At 47.1% G+C, this 15,955-nt stretch overlaps 2 protein-coding genes across 4 annotated transcripts in view; both read left to right on the top strand.

Annotated features, from left to right (window-relative positions):
• The first annotated feature begins 47 nt into the window (after positions 1-47).
• LOC139372704 (sodium/potassium transporting ATPase interacting 1) lies at positions 48-5,197 on the top strand. Of its 2 annotated transcripts, XM_071112496.1 has the most exons (8): positions 48-216; positions 457-847; positions 1,575-1,712; positions 2,895-2,975; positions 3,101-3,298; positions 3,403-3,463; positions 3,777-3,858; positions 4,016-5,197. In XM_071112496.1, exons 2-8 carry the CDS (start codon positions 794-796, stop codon positions 4,023-4,025), a joined length of 624 nt encoding a protein of 207 aa, XP_070968597.1. In that variant the 5' UTR covers positions 48-216; positions 457-793; the 3' UTR covers positions 4,026-5,197. The 2 variants fall into 2 exon arrangements, with proteins under 2 accessions (XP_070968597.1, XP_070968598.1); XM_071112497.1 differs by lacking the exon at positions 48-216 and having other exon boundaries at positions 613-847; positions 3,101-3,265; positions 4,016-4,254.
• A 2,600-nt stretch (positions 5,198-7,797) lies between these two features.
• Positions 7,798-15,955, top strand: part of LOC139373643 (pumilio RNA-binding family member 1) — a 37,318-nt gene continuing 29,160 nt past the window's right edge. For both annotated transcript variants that reach the window (XM_071114376.1, XM_071114375.1), the window contains exons 1-8: positions 7,798-7,894; positions 10,756-10,928; positions 12,688-12,810; positions 13,115-13,183; positions 13,460-13,565; positions 13,698-13,888; positions 14,662-14,831; positions 15,072-15,333. In XM_071114376.1, the coding sequence (XP_070970477.1) occupies positions 10,767-10,928; positions 12,688-12,810; positions 13,115-13,183; positions 13,460-13,565; positions 13,698-13,888; positions 14,662-14,831; positions 15,072-15,333 (1,083 nt within the window). In that variant the 5' untranslated portion in view covers positions 7,798-7,894; positions 10,756-10,766. The remainder of the gene's footprint in view (positions 7,895-10,755; positions 10,929-12,687; positions 12,811-13,114; positions 13,184-13,459; positions 13,566-13,697; positions 13,889-14,661; positions 14,832-15,071; positions 15,334-15,955) is intronic.

Genomic DNA, 15,955 nt, shown 5'->3' with positions numbered 1-15,955 from the left:
CCCAGTTCCTCATTTGAAATGAGGGGGGCTTGCAATGTCCCCTCCTCGACCCCCCTCGCGCCCACCCCGGCAGGCACCACCGATTGTTGACAAAGACACCGCGAGACAGAAGAGAGCCCTAGTCTTGGTTTTTAGCATTACGCCATCGGAGGCCTACGGATAAACCGCTCGTTGACGGAGAACGAGAAAGCAGCGCAAACGTCTTGAAAACCAACCGTGAGTCACTATTACGGCTTTGTGTGTGTCGGTGCATGGCATATTTCATTTAACCATCCCAGACAGTTGGCCACCTCCATCCGCTCATTTCATTCCTCTCCCTCCCCGTGTTACCCATTTTCATATTATGCTTATGTATACCCGTTAACCCGCGAGACCTGCTCCGTTATGACAGCTTTCCGTCTTTCTTTGTGTCTGTCTGTGTGGTTTTCGCCCCCTCCTTTCGCTACCAACCGGAAGGTGTGGCCGGCTCGAGGCGATTCGTAATCGTTACCTAGTGGTCGGACCGCAGACCTCGCCGCGTGAAGAAGAGGACACCTCCGGCGAACCACAGCCACCTTTACCTACCCACACCGACAGAATGATCACGGCGGGTCGGGCTGGGTTGGTGTCGGTGTGATTTAACGTATCTCAAGGAGTCTTCCGTACCTAGAAGAACCAAGAGGCCGTGGTCTAGGCGAGATCTGGCCGGGCATGGTGTGATCTGAGTCGGGCAGCCAGTCTGGATCTGACCGGTGACCACCCGTCCTTTCCCCGGAGCCTTTGTGGCTCCAAGCCGCGTCCAGAGCACTCCAAGATGGGGAATTGTGACGGGAGATGCACGCTGGTGGCGATATGTTCACTGCAGCTGGTGAGTGTGTTGGGGTGAGGTGAAATGTGATTGGGAGAATGAGAAAAGGTGTTGTTGTTGACCATATTTTGACTAAATCCCTATTCCTTTCCTCTTTCACTCAACGAATCTGTGTGTGTAACTGAGAGGGAGTGCTGGGCTGACTGACTGAAAAGTGTTTCAAAACTACTAGCTGTGTGTGTCACATTATTGGTATTATTGGCAACCACACAGTGTGTGTGGTGATCACTATATTCTGGGAGACCACGTGAAAAGGAACCCTTCAGCTTTTGAAAGTAACAGCAGGAAAACAAGGGAGCTCCCTCTCGCTGTCTTCCTGCTCTATCGGCCTCTCTAAACTTTTTAATTTCCAGTTTTTAATTTCTACTTTTATTTTCTGACTTGAATAGTGTGTGTGTTGGTGTGCTATTGTTGGTGTGTGTGTGTTTATTTTTTTGTGATATAGTGTGACAGTGGGCACTTGCAATAGCATATTTTCAGTTGTTTGGGGAGTTTATTAGTGGGTGTGGGGGGGGGGGGGGGGGGTAGTCCCTCAGCTGGTGCTCCTGGCAGTTTCCATGGAAACAACTGGCAGACTGTGTGACGTGTGTGTGTGAGAAAGACAGTTGTTTCCTTATCTGTGTGTTTGCGTGTGAAACTGTAACAATGTAATACCATGCCAATCCTCTAGAAGTACGGGTGGACTCTTTTAGTAAAAATATACCTGTGTGGGTGTGTGTGTGTGTAGATGGCAGCACTACAGAGACAGGTGTTTGACTTCCTGAGCTACCAGTGGGCTCCTATCCTGGCCAACTTCCTCCAAATCATGGCCGTCATACTGGGGATCTTTGGAACCGTGCAGTTCAGATCCCGCTACCTCATACTGGTTAGACATACATGCATGCATACACTATATACACAAAAGTATGTGGACACCCCTTCAAATGAGTGAATTTGGCTATTTCAGCCACACCCATTGCTGACAGGTGTATAAAACCAAGCACACAGCCATGGAATCTCCATAGACAAACATTAGCAGTAGAATGGCCTTACTGAAGAGCTCAGTGACTTTCAACATACGGTGGTGATAGGACCGTCATAGGATGCCACTTTTCCAAAAAGTCAGTTTGTCAAATTTCTGCCCAGCTACAGCTGTCCCGGGTCAACTGTAAGTGCTGTTATTGTGAAGTGGAAACATCTAGGAGCAACAACGGCTCACCCGCGAAGTGGTAGACCACACATGCTCACAGAACGGGACCACCAAGTCCTGAAGCACGTAGTGCGTAAGAATCGTCTGTCCTCGGTTGCAGCACTCACTACCGAGTTCCAAACTGCCTCTGGAAGCAACGTCAGCACAAGAACTGTTCGTCAGGAGCTTCATGAAATAGGTTTCCATGGCTGAGCAGCCGCACACAAACCTAAGATCACCATGCACATGCCAAGCGTCGGCTGGAGTGGTGTAAAGCGCGCCGCCATTGAACTCTTGAGCAGTGGAAACGTGTTCTCTGGAGAGATTAATCACGCTTCACCATCTGGCAGTCCAACGGACAAATCTGGGTTTAGCGGATGCCAGGATAACGCTACCTGCCCTGAATGCATAGAGCCAACTGTAAAGTTTGGAATAATGGTCTGGGGCTGTTTTTCATGGTTCGGGCTAGGCCCCTTAGTTCCAGTGAAGGGAAATGTTAACGCTACAGTATACAATGACAATCAAGACGATTCTGTGCTTCCAACTTTGTTGCAACAGTTTGGGGAAGACCCTTTCCTGTTTCAGCATGACAATGCCCTTGTTGAACACCTTTGAGATGAATTGGAACACCGACTGCGAGCCAGGCCTAATCGCCCAACATCATTGCCCAACCTCACTAATGCTCTTGTGGATGAATGAATGAATCCCTGCAGCAATGTTCCAACATCTAGTGGAAAGCCTTCCCAGAAGAGTGGAGGCTGTTATAGCAGCAAAGGGGGGACCAACTCTATATTAATGAGCAGGTGTCCACATACTTTTGGTCACATAATTTTATTTAACGCACACACACTAACCCCTTTTTGTCACTGTGTCTGTCAGTATGCAGTGTGGTTGGTGCTGTGGGTGGGATGGAACTCCTTTATCATCTGTTTCTACCTGGAGGTGGGACACTTGTCTCAGGTAAGAGATGTGTGTTTGTTTATAGCATGTTGATAATGTGTGTTTATGTGTTTTAGAGTGTGTTTATAACATTTGTGTGCTTATAACATGTTTTAAAATATATATGTGTGTGTGTGTGTGTGTAGGACAGGGACTTCCTGATGACTTTCAACACGTCGCTGCATCGGTCATGGTGGATGGAGCATGGCCCTGGTTGCCTAGTAACACCAGTGTTGGACTCCCGCATTGCCCCTGATGACCACCATGTCATCACCGTCTCCGGCTGTCTCCTTGACTACCAGTACATTGAGGTGTTGAGCTCTGCACTACAGGTCTTACTGGCTGTGAGTATCTCTCTCACACACACACACACACACACACACACACACACACACACACACACACACACACTATGATACTAACCTTATCCTGTCTACCTGTCCCTCAGCTCTTTGGCATTGTGTATGCCTGCTACGTGAGCAAAGTCTTCCAGGACGACGAGGATAGCTGTGAGTGTTGCTCACCTTTCTTCCGTCGGTCTGAGTGTTCCGTCGGTCTGAGTGTTCCGTCGGTCTGAGTGTTCCGTCGGTCTGAGTGTTCCGTCGGTCTGAGTGTTCCGTCGGTCTGAGTGTTCCGTCGGTCTGAGTGTTCCGTCGGTCTGAGTGTTCCGTCGGTCTGAGTGTTCCGTCGGTCTGAGTGTTCCGTCGGTCTGAGTGTTCCGTCGGTCTGAGTGTTCCGTCGGTCTGAGTGTTCCGTCTGCATCTGAGTGTTCCATCTGCATCTGAGTGCTCTGTCAGCTTCTGATCTTTCTCCCTCTGTCAGTTGATTTCATTGGTGGCTTTGACTCCTATGGTTACCAGCCTCCTCAGAAGACTTCCCACCTCCAACTGCAGCCCCTCTACACGTAAGTAACCCCTGACCTCTAAACTTTCATCCTTAACCTCGCGGTGATCCCTAAACCCCTAACCAGTAGGGAGGGAATTGGTTCAACAAGAGATATCTACTTTTTAGTGTGACCTTTTTAGTTTTTCCTTGGAACTGTATATCATTCTCTCTTTCAGTGCTGGGTAGGAGAAGGTGGCGCACCTATCAGACAATACCTCAGCAGGGAAGCAGAGTCGCCATGGGAATAGAACATTCACTCTGTGTGTCACAGTACAACTGAACGATAGACTCACCTGTGTGTGTATGTGAAACCGTGTGTGTATGTGTTAACCAAGGGTAAACTGACTGACACCCCTGAGGTGAATGTACCAGCAGTTCTAGGGGGAAGCAGGGGGAGATGGCGGGGAGACACTGGGCGTGGTCACATCCTAATGGACACTGAGGATATTGAGAGGACACTGCACCTACCGGCTCTCCACATTCCTGCGACCCCGTGTGTGTGTGTGTGTGTGGCGCTACAGGACTAGCTGGATGACCTCTGAACTATTGTGGAAGGGGCCTCGAAGTCACATGGGGCACAGCTCTTCATGTTGTCGTTTTAGAATGTGATGTCGTAATAGAACAGTCAAATGTCGAATTCCAAGCTTGTCCCTAGTTCTGTTGTGACAGGGTGACTTTGTTTAAACACAATCACGGCAAAAATTGACTGGTTAGAGATTGGGCTTTAGTGTCTGGGGGATTCTGCGCATGTACATATCTGGCTGATGAATGGTTGTTGCTTTTGTTTGGTGGTGAGGGGGTGATCGTGTAGCCACGTCCCTTTACATTTCTCCACTACCTTTAGACGACCCAGGGAGAATCTCAATTGCATACTCTCATCGCCTCCTTCTCAAAACCAATTGGAGGAGAATGTTCAAGGGGAGTGACCTCTGGCTTTCTCATCCAATGGGTTTTGAAAAGGAGGCAAGGAGAGAGATGATGTGAGGAGTATGTAATTGAGCTTCTCCCCCAATGTCCTCCTTGACTTTGGGGAAGAATGCGTCCTTCCTCACACCCTACTATCCTTCCTTTTATTCTCTCCTTACACTTCATTCACTCCCTCTTTCCTTCCATCCATCCCTAAAGATACAGTATCACTGGTCTGACCTGATGATATTGATGAAAGGAATATATGAAGGACACTGATTTATTTCACCAACATACAATAGGTCTGGTCAGGGAGCGTTTCCAGGAAGGAAGAGAGGAGAGGATAGGAGGGCTGTATTTCTGAAGTGGTTTACTTGGATGAGATGTGTGTGTGTGTGTGTGTGTGTGTGTGTGTGGGGGGGGGGAGAAATAAAGAAACTTTCTAAATTAAATCAGTCTGGTGTTGTCTAAACACACACACACACCTGTATAAAAGATCCCAGAAATGTTTAATTCTCTCAAATTGTGAGCACAAATTTGTTTCCATTATTGTTAGTGAGCATTTCTCCGTTATCAAAATATGCCACACCTGTCAGGAGGATGGATTATCATGAAGCTGATTAAACAGCATGATCATTATACAGGGGGACAATAAAATGCCACTCTAAAATGTGCAGTTTTGTTACACAGCACAATGCCACAGATGTCTCTAGTTTTGACAGAGTGTACATTTGGCATGCTGACTGCAGGAATGTCCACCAGAGCTGTTGCCAGAGAATTGAATGTTAATTTCTCCACCATAAGCCGCCTCCAATGTCATTGTGAGGACTCGCAACCCGAAGACCACTTGTAACCACGCCAGACCAGGGTCTCCACATCTGGCTTTTTCACCTGCGGGCTCATCTGAGACCAGCCACCCGAACAGCTGATGGAACCGTGGTTTTGCACAACTGAAGAATTTCTGCACAAACTGTCAGAAACCGTTTTAGGGAAGCTCATCTTCATGCTCGTCGTCCTCACCAGGGTCTCGACCTGAATGCAGTCTGGTAAGACTCCAGACGTCAGTGGGCAAATGGTTACCTTCGATGGAAGTGTGCTCTTCACAGATGAATCCCAGTTTCAACTGTACCTAGCAGATGGCAGACTGTATGGCGTGGTGTAGGCGAGTGGTTTGCTGATGTCAATGTTGTGAACAGAGTGCCCCATTGTGGTGGTGGGGTTATGGTATGGGAAGGCATCAGCTACAGACAACGAACACAATTGCATTTTTATCAATGTCGATTTGAATGCACAGAGATACTGTGAAGAGATCCTGAGGCCCATTGTCATGCCATTCATCCGCCACCATCACCTCATGTTTCAGCATGATAATGCACGGTCCCATGTGGCAAGGATCTGTACTCAATTCCTGAAAGCTGGAAATGTCCCACTTCTTCCATGGCATGCATACTCATTAGACATGTCACCCATTGAGCATGTTTGGGATGCTCTGGATTGACACATACTACAGCGTGTTCCAGTTCCCGCCAATATCCAGCAACTTCGCACAGCCATTGAAGAGGAGTGGGACAACGTTCCACAGGCCACAATCAACAGCCTGATCAACTCTATGCAAATGAGATGTGTTAAGAATGTGTTCTTAACTGACTTGCCTAGTTAAATAAAGGTTAAATAAATCAAAAATACATGTGTTGCGCTGCATGAGGCAAATGGTGGTGGTCACACCAGATACTGACTGGTTTTCTGATCCATGCCCTCACCTTTTATCTGTGTATCTGTGACTAACAGATTTATATCTGTTTTCCCAGTCATATGAAATCCATAGATTAGGACCTAATGAATTTAAAATGAACTGATTTCTTTATATGAACTGTAAAATTGTTGAAATTGCTTTTATATTTTTGTTCAGTGTAGCATCATTTTCCATAATAGACCATGCATTATTTGTTGCATATAGTCTCCTGAGGATTAATCTCCCACAAATGAAAAAATATGTGATTTGGGATCTCAATTTACTGTTGAGAGTTAGAATAGTAGAATACACCAGGTGCAATTTCGAAATGTGGTTATGCATCAGCAGTTTTTCTCTTATGTCAGTCACTGACAGTCACTCAACTGGCCCATGTTAGCATTTTTTAAATTTCATTTAGTCTAGCCAGCTATCTAACCTTGTAGCAATCATGGTCTAATTACCGACCAGGGGGACCCCAATGATTTTGTTAGTCACTCTCACTCAGATATCATATTAACAACTCTAAATCTGTGCAGCAAAACATTTCAGTTGCCCCACTCTTGAGTGAAAACTCCCATTTTAAAATGAATTTTCTGCAATTTTACACATTTTGTCATGACTTATTTCATGTTAATATGATATCTGACTAAGAATGACTACCAAAATCAATAAAACCACATGTAATTTGCCTGGAACCGACCCTGACTGTGGCCCCTCATGAGAAGTTCAGGGTTTTTGTGGGCCCCACACCATCAGTTGCCTATCCCTGGTTTACTTTATTCTAGTGACAGTAACACACTAGACTAGCTTCATTATTGAATTGTAATTTATTTGGTTGTTACAGGCTACGCCCTACTTTTGACTATGGCTGTTGGTTGGTTTACATTCCACCAGTCTAGCAGAGCATCCAGATCCAGCCTCGTGAACACCCTCTGGGTCTTTGTGTCTCAGCACGTTGCCGTGGCTGCGGCTGGACTCCATCCATTACGGTCATAGTCCGCTGAACATGCTGTACCAACCGGAATAGCAGTATGTTTATTATATGTTTATTATAGGGGAACATCAGCCCAGGGGATCTGGGACTGGGAATAAACTGTCCAGATTTACCTAACCAGTGTTTTTGATATTTAATTATTAGTATATTTATTCGTTTATTTTTAGGTTATTATTGTATTTTTGTCGATTGTGAGATAGAATACATCATGTCAACAAAGCCACCATAACAAAGGACTGGCAGTGGTGAAACGGTTGGCGCAATGAACCGCACGCGCTCCGCTCTCGCCATCTTCCGTTCCCATGATGCAGCGCGTCAGCCTGTCTCTGAGTCCCTCCGAGCCGCCATGTTGTTGGAGTGAAAGCTTGGAAGTCTGGAAAGAGAACCGGGGCTGAAATCTGCGACCATCTGCCCTCTCCGCCTGTAAGTAGCCCTCTCCCGTGGGCACAAAAACACTCTAGACGCATCAAACCACACATCACCCGGTTTATTGTCTTTACCGGACCGGAACGAGAGTTCTGGGTGTTATTTTAACGGCTGTGTTGCCGCCTCCCTCTCTTGCCTCCGGTTGTGTTGCTGTCTTCCGCTCTTGCCAGACAGCTCAGGCCTTTGTTAGCTAGCTTATATCCGCGTCATGTAGACAGCGCTCTTCTCGTGCCCCTCCTGGTACTAGTAACGGGTCACCGGTGTGTGCGATCCAGAGAGGAGGTGTTGGAGCCGGGTTTGGCCAGTGTCGGACTGGGCTGAACAGGTCTCTCTCTGGCTTGGAGGCCGTGTATTGTTGGTAAATGGGTAACGTTAACTAGCTACTGGAACCAGTTCCGTGGTTGGCATGCGACTTTAGCTAGTTAACGTTATTCGGCTAGCGAACACTTCCTTACACGGAGAACATAGTTAACTAGCTATATGTCAAAACCAGACAAAATAATTTGCTTACGTCCATTTATGCCTAAATGGCCTCATTGTTTTGTTTAGTTAGCTAGTTGGATGTTGTGCCTCAGCGACTGACAGCTAACGCTAGCTAGCTGGCACACAAAGCTACGTTCCGCTTTTGTTCTGGCACGGGTGGACAGGACAGTAGATCGCGTTGATAATCGATCCCTGGTATTAAATAATGATTAACCCAGTTAGAGCCAACAATGCCTATTTCCGGGTGGCGAACACAACGACTCGAGCGTGGTGAACAAGAGACTGTGCTACTGATTTCCGGGTGTTTCCAAATAGGTAGCTAATGTTACATGTCTAACATGGCATAAACCGCTGTTGTCTGCTTGCATGGAATAACATACTTTAATGCTATTTTCATGCAATACAGACTGGGGGTATTTTTTATATATATATTTTTTATTTCAAGTAGCTGTCTTGAAGCGTTGTCTGGATGGCAGGACCTAGCTTGCTGGCTAGCTAATGATACCTGCAGAGGGGGGCGTGTTCGTTACGGTATAGCTCAATGCATGGAGGCGTCTGCTCATTGTAGTGTGTCTGTGGTTGATAGGTGTGTGTACACCTCGGAGCCATGATGGTGTGTGTGAGGTAGAGAGAGGAGTTTTGCGATATGACAAATTCGGCTGTATTTCCCAAAACTTCTCTTCCTCTACATCTGTGTATCAGTACAAGGCCTTATGATTCAGACAGAGGTTGAGGTTCAATGATAAATAAAACATGGAAACAGAAGCAGACCACCTGGTTGTCTAGATAGAAAATACCTTACCACTGAACACACTCCTCGCCTGTTGAGTGGGTGGAATCCACATCACCTGAGCTGTAGGCTGTTGGAAACCATCTTCTCCAAGTGGAAAAATTGAGGTATGTCCCTCGCTGTTTGGTTCTGTTCGCTTCCATTTGGTTCCTAGAGTAAATGGTTCGGTCTGTTGCAAAACGTTTTGCAACGGTCTGCAACTAATGAATACACCCCTGGCTGGGCCGCTTTCAGCAGGACACAATGTTGTGAAATGTTGCAGATGTCTTAAGTACAACTGACACATGTTAGAAAAGCATGTTTGTGCTACAGAATATATTCCTATAGGAACATTGCACAACCCTGTAGTAAATGTTCCTATGGTCTACTGGTCAAGACAAGTGATGCCCTTAATACAGTTGTTGAACATAAGTAGGCTCACATATCCAAGCCATCTGAGTCTATAGTAGCAGGACACAATGTTGTGAAATGTTGCAGATGTCTTAAGTACAACTGACACATGTTGGAAAAGCATGTTTGTGCTACAGAATATATTCCTATAGGAACATTGCACAACCCTGTAGTAAATGTTCCTATGGTCTACTGATCAAGACAAGTGATGCCCTTAATACAGTTGTTGAACATAAGTAGGCTCACATATCCAAGCCATCTGAGTCTATAGTAGAACATGTATAAGAAACAGGCATGCCTCCTGAAATATGACAACGCAAGCATTTGCTGCAGAATCATGTGGAGTAAACTGTATCAGAATGGGTTTCTGTCTAGCATGTCATGTAGGCCACATAAGATGAAATACACCAGACTTCTAATGTTACCCACCTACGATACCTATTTACCTTTAGATCAAGGGTGTCAATCTAATTATATAGAGGGCCTAGTGTCTGCTGTTTTTTCCTTTCAATTAAGACCTAGACAACCATGTGAGGGGAGTTCCTTAGTAATCAATGACCTTAATTAATCAATCAAAAGTACAAGGGAAGAAAGATAACCTGAAGACACTTGCCCCTCCGTGGAATAAGTTTGACAAGCGGTTTAGATAATCTATTACTACTGAAAGGGAATGGGAAAGTGGTGATGTCAGGCTTCAGATCCATTTCAAACTCTTGTCTATCAGTTAAATCGAACGTGGAAATCCCCCACACGAGTCATGAATTGACTGAAAGTATTGTCGAGATGGAATTTGACCCCAGTTTAGCGTGTGTGTTATTTATTTATGACACTGTGGGTGATTTGCAAAATGCTGGGTATGAAAAATAGGTTTTCCCCAACCCCAGTTGTTGCTTACCTGATTCACCTTATCAACCAGATAATTATTAGAATCGGATGTGTTAGATTAGGGTTGGAGTGAATATCTATTGGACGGTAACTCTCCAGGAACAGGGTTGGGGAGCCCTAACTTAGAATATGTTGTAATTTATGTTCTGCAAGTTGACTCCACTGGCTGGTGGACATAAATGTTGATACATTCCAGTCCCTGCAAATGTGTATGTGTGTTCCAGATTGTGTTGAAAGGAGTGTAGCTCATGTGTATTGGAGGTGTGTGTGTCACTAACGATGTGTGTGTGTGTCTCCCTCTTCTCCCCAGGCCTTGGTGGAATGAGCAGTGTGTGTGTGTTGAAGGGTAAAGCAGTGCTCTGGCAGGACTCATTCAGCCCCCACCTCAGAACTTCAACTCCCAGCATGCCCGTGGTGCTGAGCAGCGGAGGACACGCCCCCCCGGCCGGACAAACCCCACATGCCCCCTCCCCTAGCCAACAGGTAAAGGTGGAGATGGATACAACCGCATATAGTCGGTAGACACCAATACAAACATGTCTCCTATTTATACATTACATGTCACACAGACTGACAGACGTGCAGACAAATTAATACACTGCTCAAAAAATAAAGGGAACACTTAAACAACACAATGTAACTCCAAGTCAATCACACGCACACAAATCAAGCTGTCCACTTAGGAAGCAATACCGATTGACAATACATTTCACATGCTGTTGTGCAAATGGAATAGACAACAGGTGGAAATTATAGGCAATTAGCAATACACCCCCAATAAAGGCGTGGTTCTGCAGGTGGTGACCACAGAACACTTCTCAGTTCCTATGCTTCCTGGCTGATGTTTTGGTCACTTTTGAATGCTGGCGGTGCATTCACTCTAGTGGTAGCATGAGACGGAGTCTACAACCCACACAAGTGGCTCAGGTAGTGCAGCTCATTGATGGTACATTGATGGTACATCAATGCGAGATGTGGTAAGAAGGTTTGCTGTGTCTGTCAGCGTAGTGTCCAGAGCATGGAGGCGCTACCAGGAGACAGGCCAGTACATCAGGAGACGTGGAGGAGGCCGTAGGAGGGCAACAACCCAGCAGCAGGACCGCTACCTCCGCCTTTGTGCAAGGAGGAGCAGGAGAAGCACTGCCAGAGCCCTGCAAAATGACCTCCAGCAGGCCACAAATGTGCATGTGTCTGCTCAAACGGTCAGAAACAGACTCCATGAGGGTGGTATGAGGGCCAGACGTCCACAGGTGGGGGGTTGTGCTTACAGCCCAACACCGTGCAGGACGTTTGGCATTTGCCAGAGAACACCAAGATTGGCAAATTCGCAATTAGCGCCCTGTGCTCTTCACAGATGAAAGCAGGTTCACACTGAGCACATGTGACAGACGTGACAGAGTCTGGAGACGCCTTGGAGAACGTTCTGCTGCCTGCAACATCCTCCAGCATGACCGGTTTGGCGGTGGGTCAGTCATGGTGTGGGGTGGCATTTCTTTGGGGGGCCGCACAGCCCTGCATGTGCTCGCCAGAGGTAGCCTGACTGCCATTAGGTACGAGATGAGCTCCTCAGACCCCTTGTGAGACCATATGCTGATGCGGTTGGCCCTGGGTTCCTCCTAATGCAAGACAATGCTAGACCTCATGTGGCTGGAGTGTGTCAGCAGTTCCTGCAAGAGGAAGGCATTGATGCTATAGACTGGCCCGCCCGTTCCCCAGACCTGAATCCAATTGAGCACATCTGGGACATCATGTCTCGCTCCATCCACCAACGCGATGCTGCACCACAGACTGTCCAGGAGTTGGCGGATGCTTTAGTCCAGGTCTGGGAGGAGATCCCTCAGCAGACCATCCACCATCTCATCAGGAGCATGCCCAGGCGTTGTAGGGAGGTCATACAGGCACGTGGAGGCCACACACACTACTGAGCCTCATTTGACTTGTTTTAAGGGCATTACATCAAAGTTGGATCAGCCTGTAGTGTCGTTTTCCACTTTAACTTTGAGTGTGACTCCAAATCCAGACCTCCATGGGTTGATACATTTGATTCCATTGATCATTTTTGTGTGATTTTGTTGTCAGCACATTCAACTATGTAAAGAAAAAAAGTTTTTAATAAGAATATTTCATTCATTCAGATCTAGGATGTGTTATTTTAGTGTTCCCTTTATTTTTTTGAGCAGTGTAGTTTTTGGTGCAAAACTGGCTGGGCCAGAGGCGTTAGCTAAGTGTGCCTGTGTCGCAGGGCGTGGCGGGTGCCGGTCGGTCTCAGGATGATGCCATGGTGGATTACTTCTTCCAGCGGCAGCACGGAGAGCAGCCTGGGAAACACCGCTGGCCCATTGGGGATAACATCCACGACAGCCAGGTACTAAGTGTGTGTGTAAAATCAGAAAATGGTCTGGGTTAATGTGTGTGAGTGTATACCCTTAGTCTTTACCGACCATCTCTCTCTGTTGCTCTGTGTATGTGTAACCTTGCCTCTCAGTAGGGGTGATTATGTGTGTGGTACTCTAACATTGTCTATGTCTGTAGATGTTTGATGCTCTACCTTGTCTTTCTGTTGGGATGTGTGTGTTACTCTAAACTTGTCTCTGTCTGTAGGTGTGTGTTACTCTACACTTGTCTGTGTGCGGGTGTGTGTGTTACTCTAAAATTGTCTCTTTCTGTAGGTGCGGTCGATGGATGAGCTGAACCATGACTTCCAGGCCCTGGCTCTAGAGGGGCGTGCCATGGGAGAGGTAAGGGGTCAGGTGTTAGAGGTCAAGTAGTTTGAGGGCTGTAGACACAGCTTACCAAAGGCCATGTGGTGGTAGGAAGACTGAAACCCAGAATAGTGTCCTGTCATACAGCACATCCAGCTGCTGTAGGAATCTTCAGCATTGTAATGTTAGTTATCAGTTATCTTGGTAGTTAAATAGCGAAGACATTGAGGAAAATGTCCTTACACTTCATATTTCTCTTTCCGTTTCTCTCGCTGTCCCTTTCGATGTTTCGCTCCTGTCTCTCCTCTACAGCAGCTTCTGACAGGTAAGAAGTTTTGGGAGAGTGATGAAGCGGGGAAAGACGGACCAAAAGGCATCTTTCTGGACCAGTGGAGGGACAGCGCGTGGGGGGCCACAGGTAGGACAGAGGGTGGGCCCAGTCCCAGGATTAAAACACCAATGGGTCAACACACCAAAGTCTCAGTGCCCAGCCTAATGTGTGCGTGTTTGGAGACTGACGGTAGTGTGCTCTCTAATTTCCCCTCCCCAGACCACTCGGTATCTCAGCCAATCATGGTGTCCCGTCGGCCTGGCGGTGGGTTCCATAGCGGCGGGGAAGTGGGCGGGTCAGTGATGTCACCGCGGTCAGAGAGTGGGGGTTTAGGAGTCAGTATGGTAGAGTACGTCCTCTCCTCCTCTCCCGCTGAAAAACTGGACTCCTGCCTACGCAAGGGACCCTACGTAAGTAGTCTAAACCCGCTTTCACTATCATTCATCTATCACTATAACCAACTCACTTTTATCACTGACAACCTGGACTCCTGCGCTAGGTTCTATTGTAGTCTGAACCTGGACTCCTGCGCTAGGTTCTATTGTAGTCTGAACCTGGACTCCTACGCTAGGTTCTATTGTAGTCTGAACCTGGACTCCTGCGCTAGGTTCTATTGTAGTCTGAACCTGGACTCCTGCGCTAGGTTCTATTGTAGTCTGAACCTGGACTCCTGCGCTAGGTTCTATTGTAGTCTGAACCTGGACTCCTGCGCTAGGTTCTATTGTAGTCTGAACCTGGACTCCTGCGCTAGGTTCTATTGTAGTCTGAACCTGGACTCCTGCGCTAGGTTCTATTGTAGTCTGAACCTGGACTCCTGCGCTAGGTTCTATTGTAGTCTGAACCTGGACTCCTGCGCTAGGTTCTATTGTAGTCTGAACCTGGACTCCTGCGCTAGGTTCTATTGTAGTCTGAACCTGGACTCCTGCGCTAGGTTCTATTGTAGTCTGAACCTGGACTCCTACGCTAGGTTCTATTGTAGTCTGAACCTGGACTCCTGCGCTAGGTTCTATTGTAGTCTTGTTTAGCACTCCCTCCATCTTACTGGTTCATTCCTTCCTGCACTCCACTATCGATCTCATCCTCTGATCAGTAAAGGGACAGTGATACATCTCTCAATCACAATGTTCTCAATCTGTCCATCCATCGACTTTTACATCTCTATCCCTCACTCTCCCTCTGACAGGGCCCGAGGGATGGAGAGGTGGAGGATGAGAAGAGGGAGAAACCTAAGGCTGCGTTTGAAGTAGAGAAACTCGAGATGACGGAGGGAGAGAATGATGTCATCAGTGATGTCATCAACCCTAATGGGCTCCCTGTGCAGAATGGCCTGGACGTGGACGTCAAAGAGTACAGGTACACACACATTCACTCACACCGGCACACACATTCACTCACACCGGCACACACACACACACACACACCAGCATATACACATTCACTCACACCGGCACACACACACATTCACTCACACCGGCACACACACCAGCATACACACATTCACTCACACCGGCACACACACATCAACACACACACACACACACACACACACACACACCTCCCCATGTTCTCTCCTGCTCTCTTTCCTCTCTTCAGTCGTCAAGGCCAGATGCAGCCTGCGGGGACAGACACTGACATGATGGGGGGTGTAGGGGGATGTGTAGGAGGGGAGGGTATGGTCCCCATGGGAGGAGGCGGGGGTCCCAAACCCCAAGAGGACTTCTCTGGTGTGGAACAGGGCGTTACCATGGATACCATGGAGTCTGTGATGGAGCCTCTGCAGTTTGACTACAACTCCCAGATGGCCATGGACTCACAGCCCACCGTGGGGCTGTTTGACTACAGCAACCAACAACAGGTGTGTGTGTGTGTGGTATGATGATGACCACCATGGACTCCTGGACTACTGCAGCCCATTTTGGGCTGCGGGTGTTTTTATTTGTTGGACAGAAGACTGTTAAACACCATGAAATCAGCTCCAAGTCATTTTCATTTTGGAAATCTGTTCCCATGTATTCCCACGTATAATACAGAGACACGTGATCGTATTCAAATGTTAGCAAGGTTTGCAATGATTGTTTTAGTCAAATTTTGTGTCTCTTTGGTCTTGCGGTCAATTTGAAGTCTACAAATGATTTGTAATTAAGTTTCTGCTCCCGGCCACCCGCTCAAGAAAAAATAATCCCTCAGTTTAATCTAGTTGATATTCCTTGGTGTATATACTCAAATCAAATAATATTTCATTTGTTGATACACATATTTTGTGTGTGAACAGCTGTAGTTATATAGGGCCGAGCGGGTGTGGTATATAGCTAATATACCACGGCTAAGGGCTGTTCTTAAGCATGGCGCAATACGGAGTGCCTGGTTACAGCCCTTGGCCGTAGTATATTGGCCATATACCACAAACCCCCAAGGTGCCTTATTGCTATTATAACCTGGTTGCCAATGTAATTAGAGCAGTAACAAGAAATGCTTTG

The sequence above is a fragment of the Oncorhynchus clarkii genome, chromosome 18, assembly GCF_045791955.1.
Source record: "Oncorhynchus clarkii lewisi isolate Uvic-CL-2024 chromosome 18, UVic_Ocla_1.0, whole genome shotgun sequence".
In the NCBI taxonomy this organism is placed as follows: Eukaryota; Metazoa; Chordata; class Actinopteri; order Salmoniformes; family Salmonidae; genus Oncorhynchus; species Oncorhynchus clarkii.
This window is presented reverse-complemented; position numbering and strand designations above follow the sequence as displayed.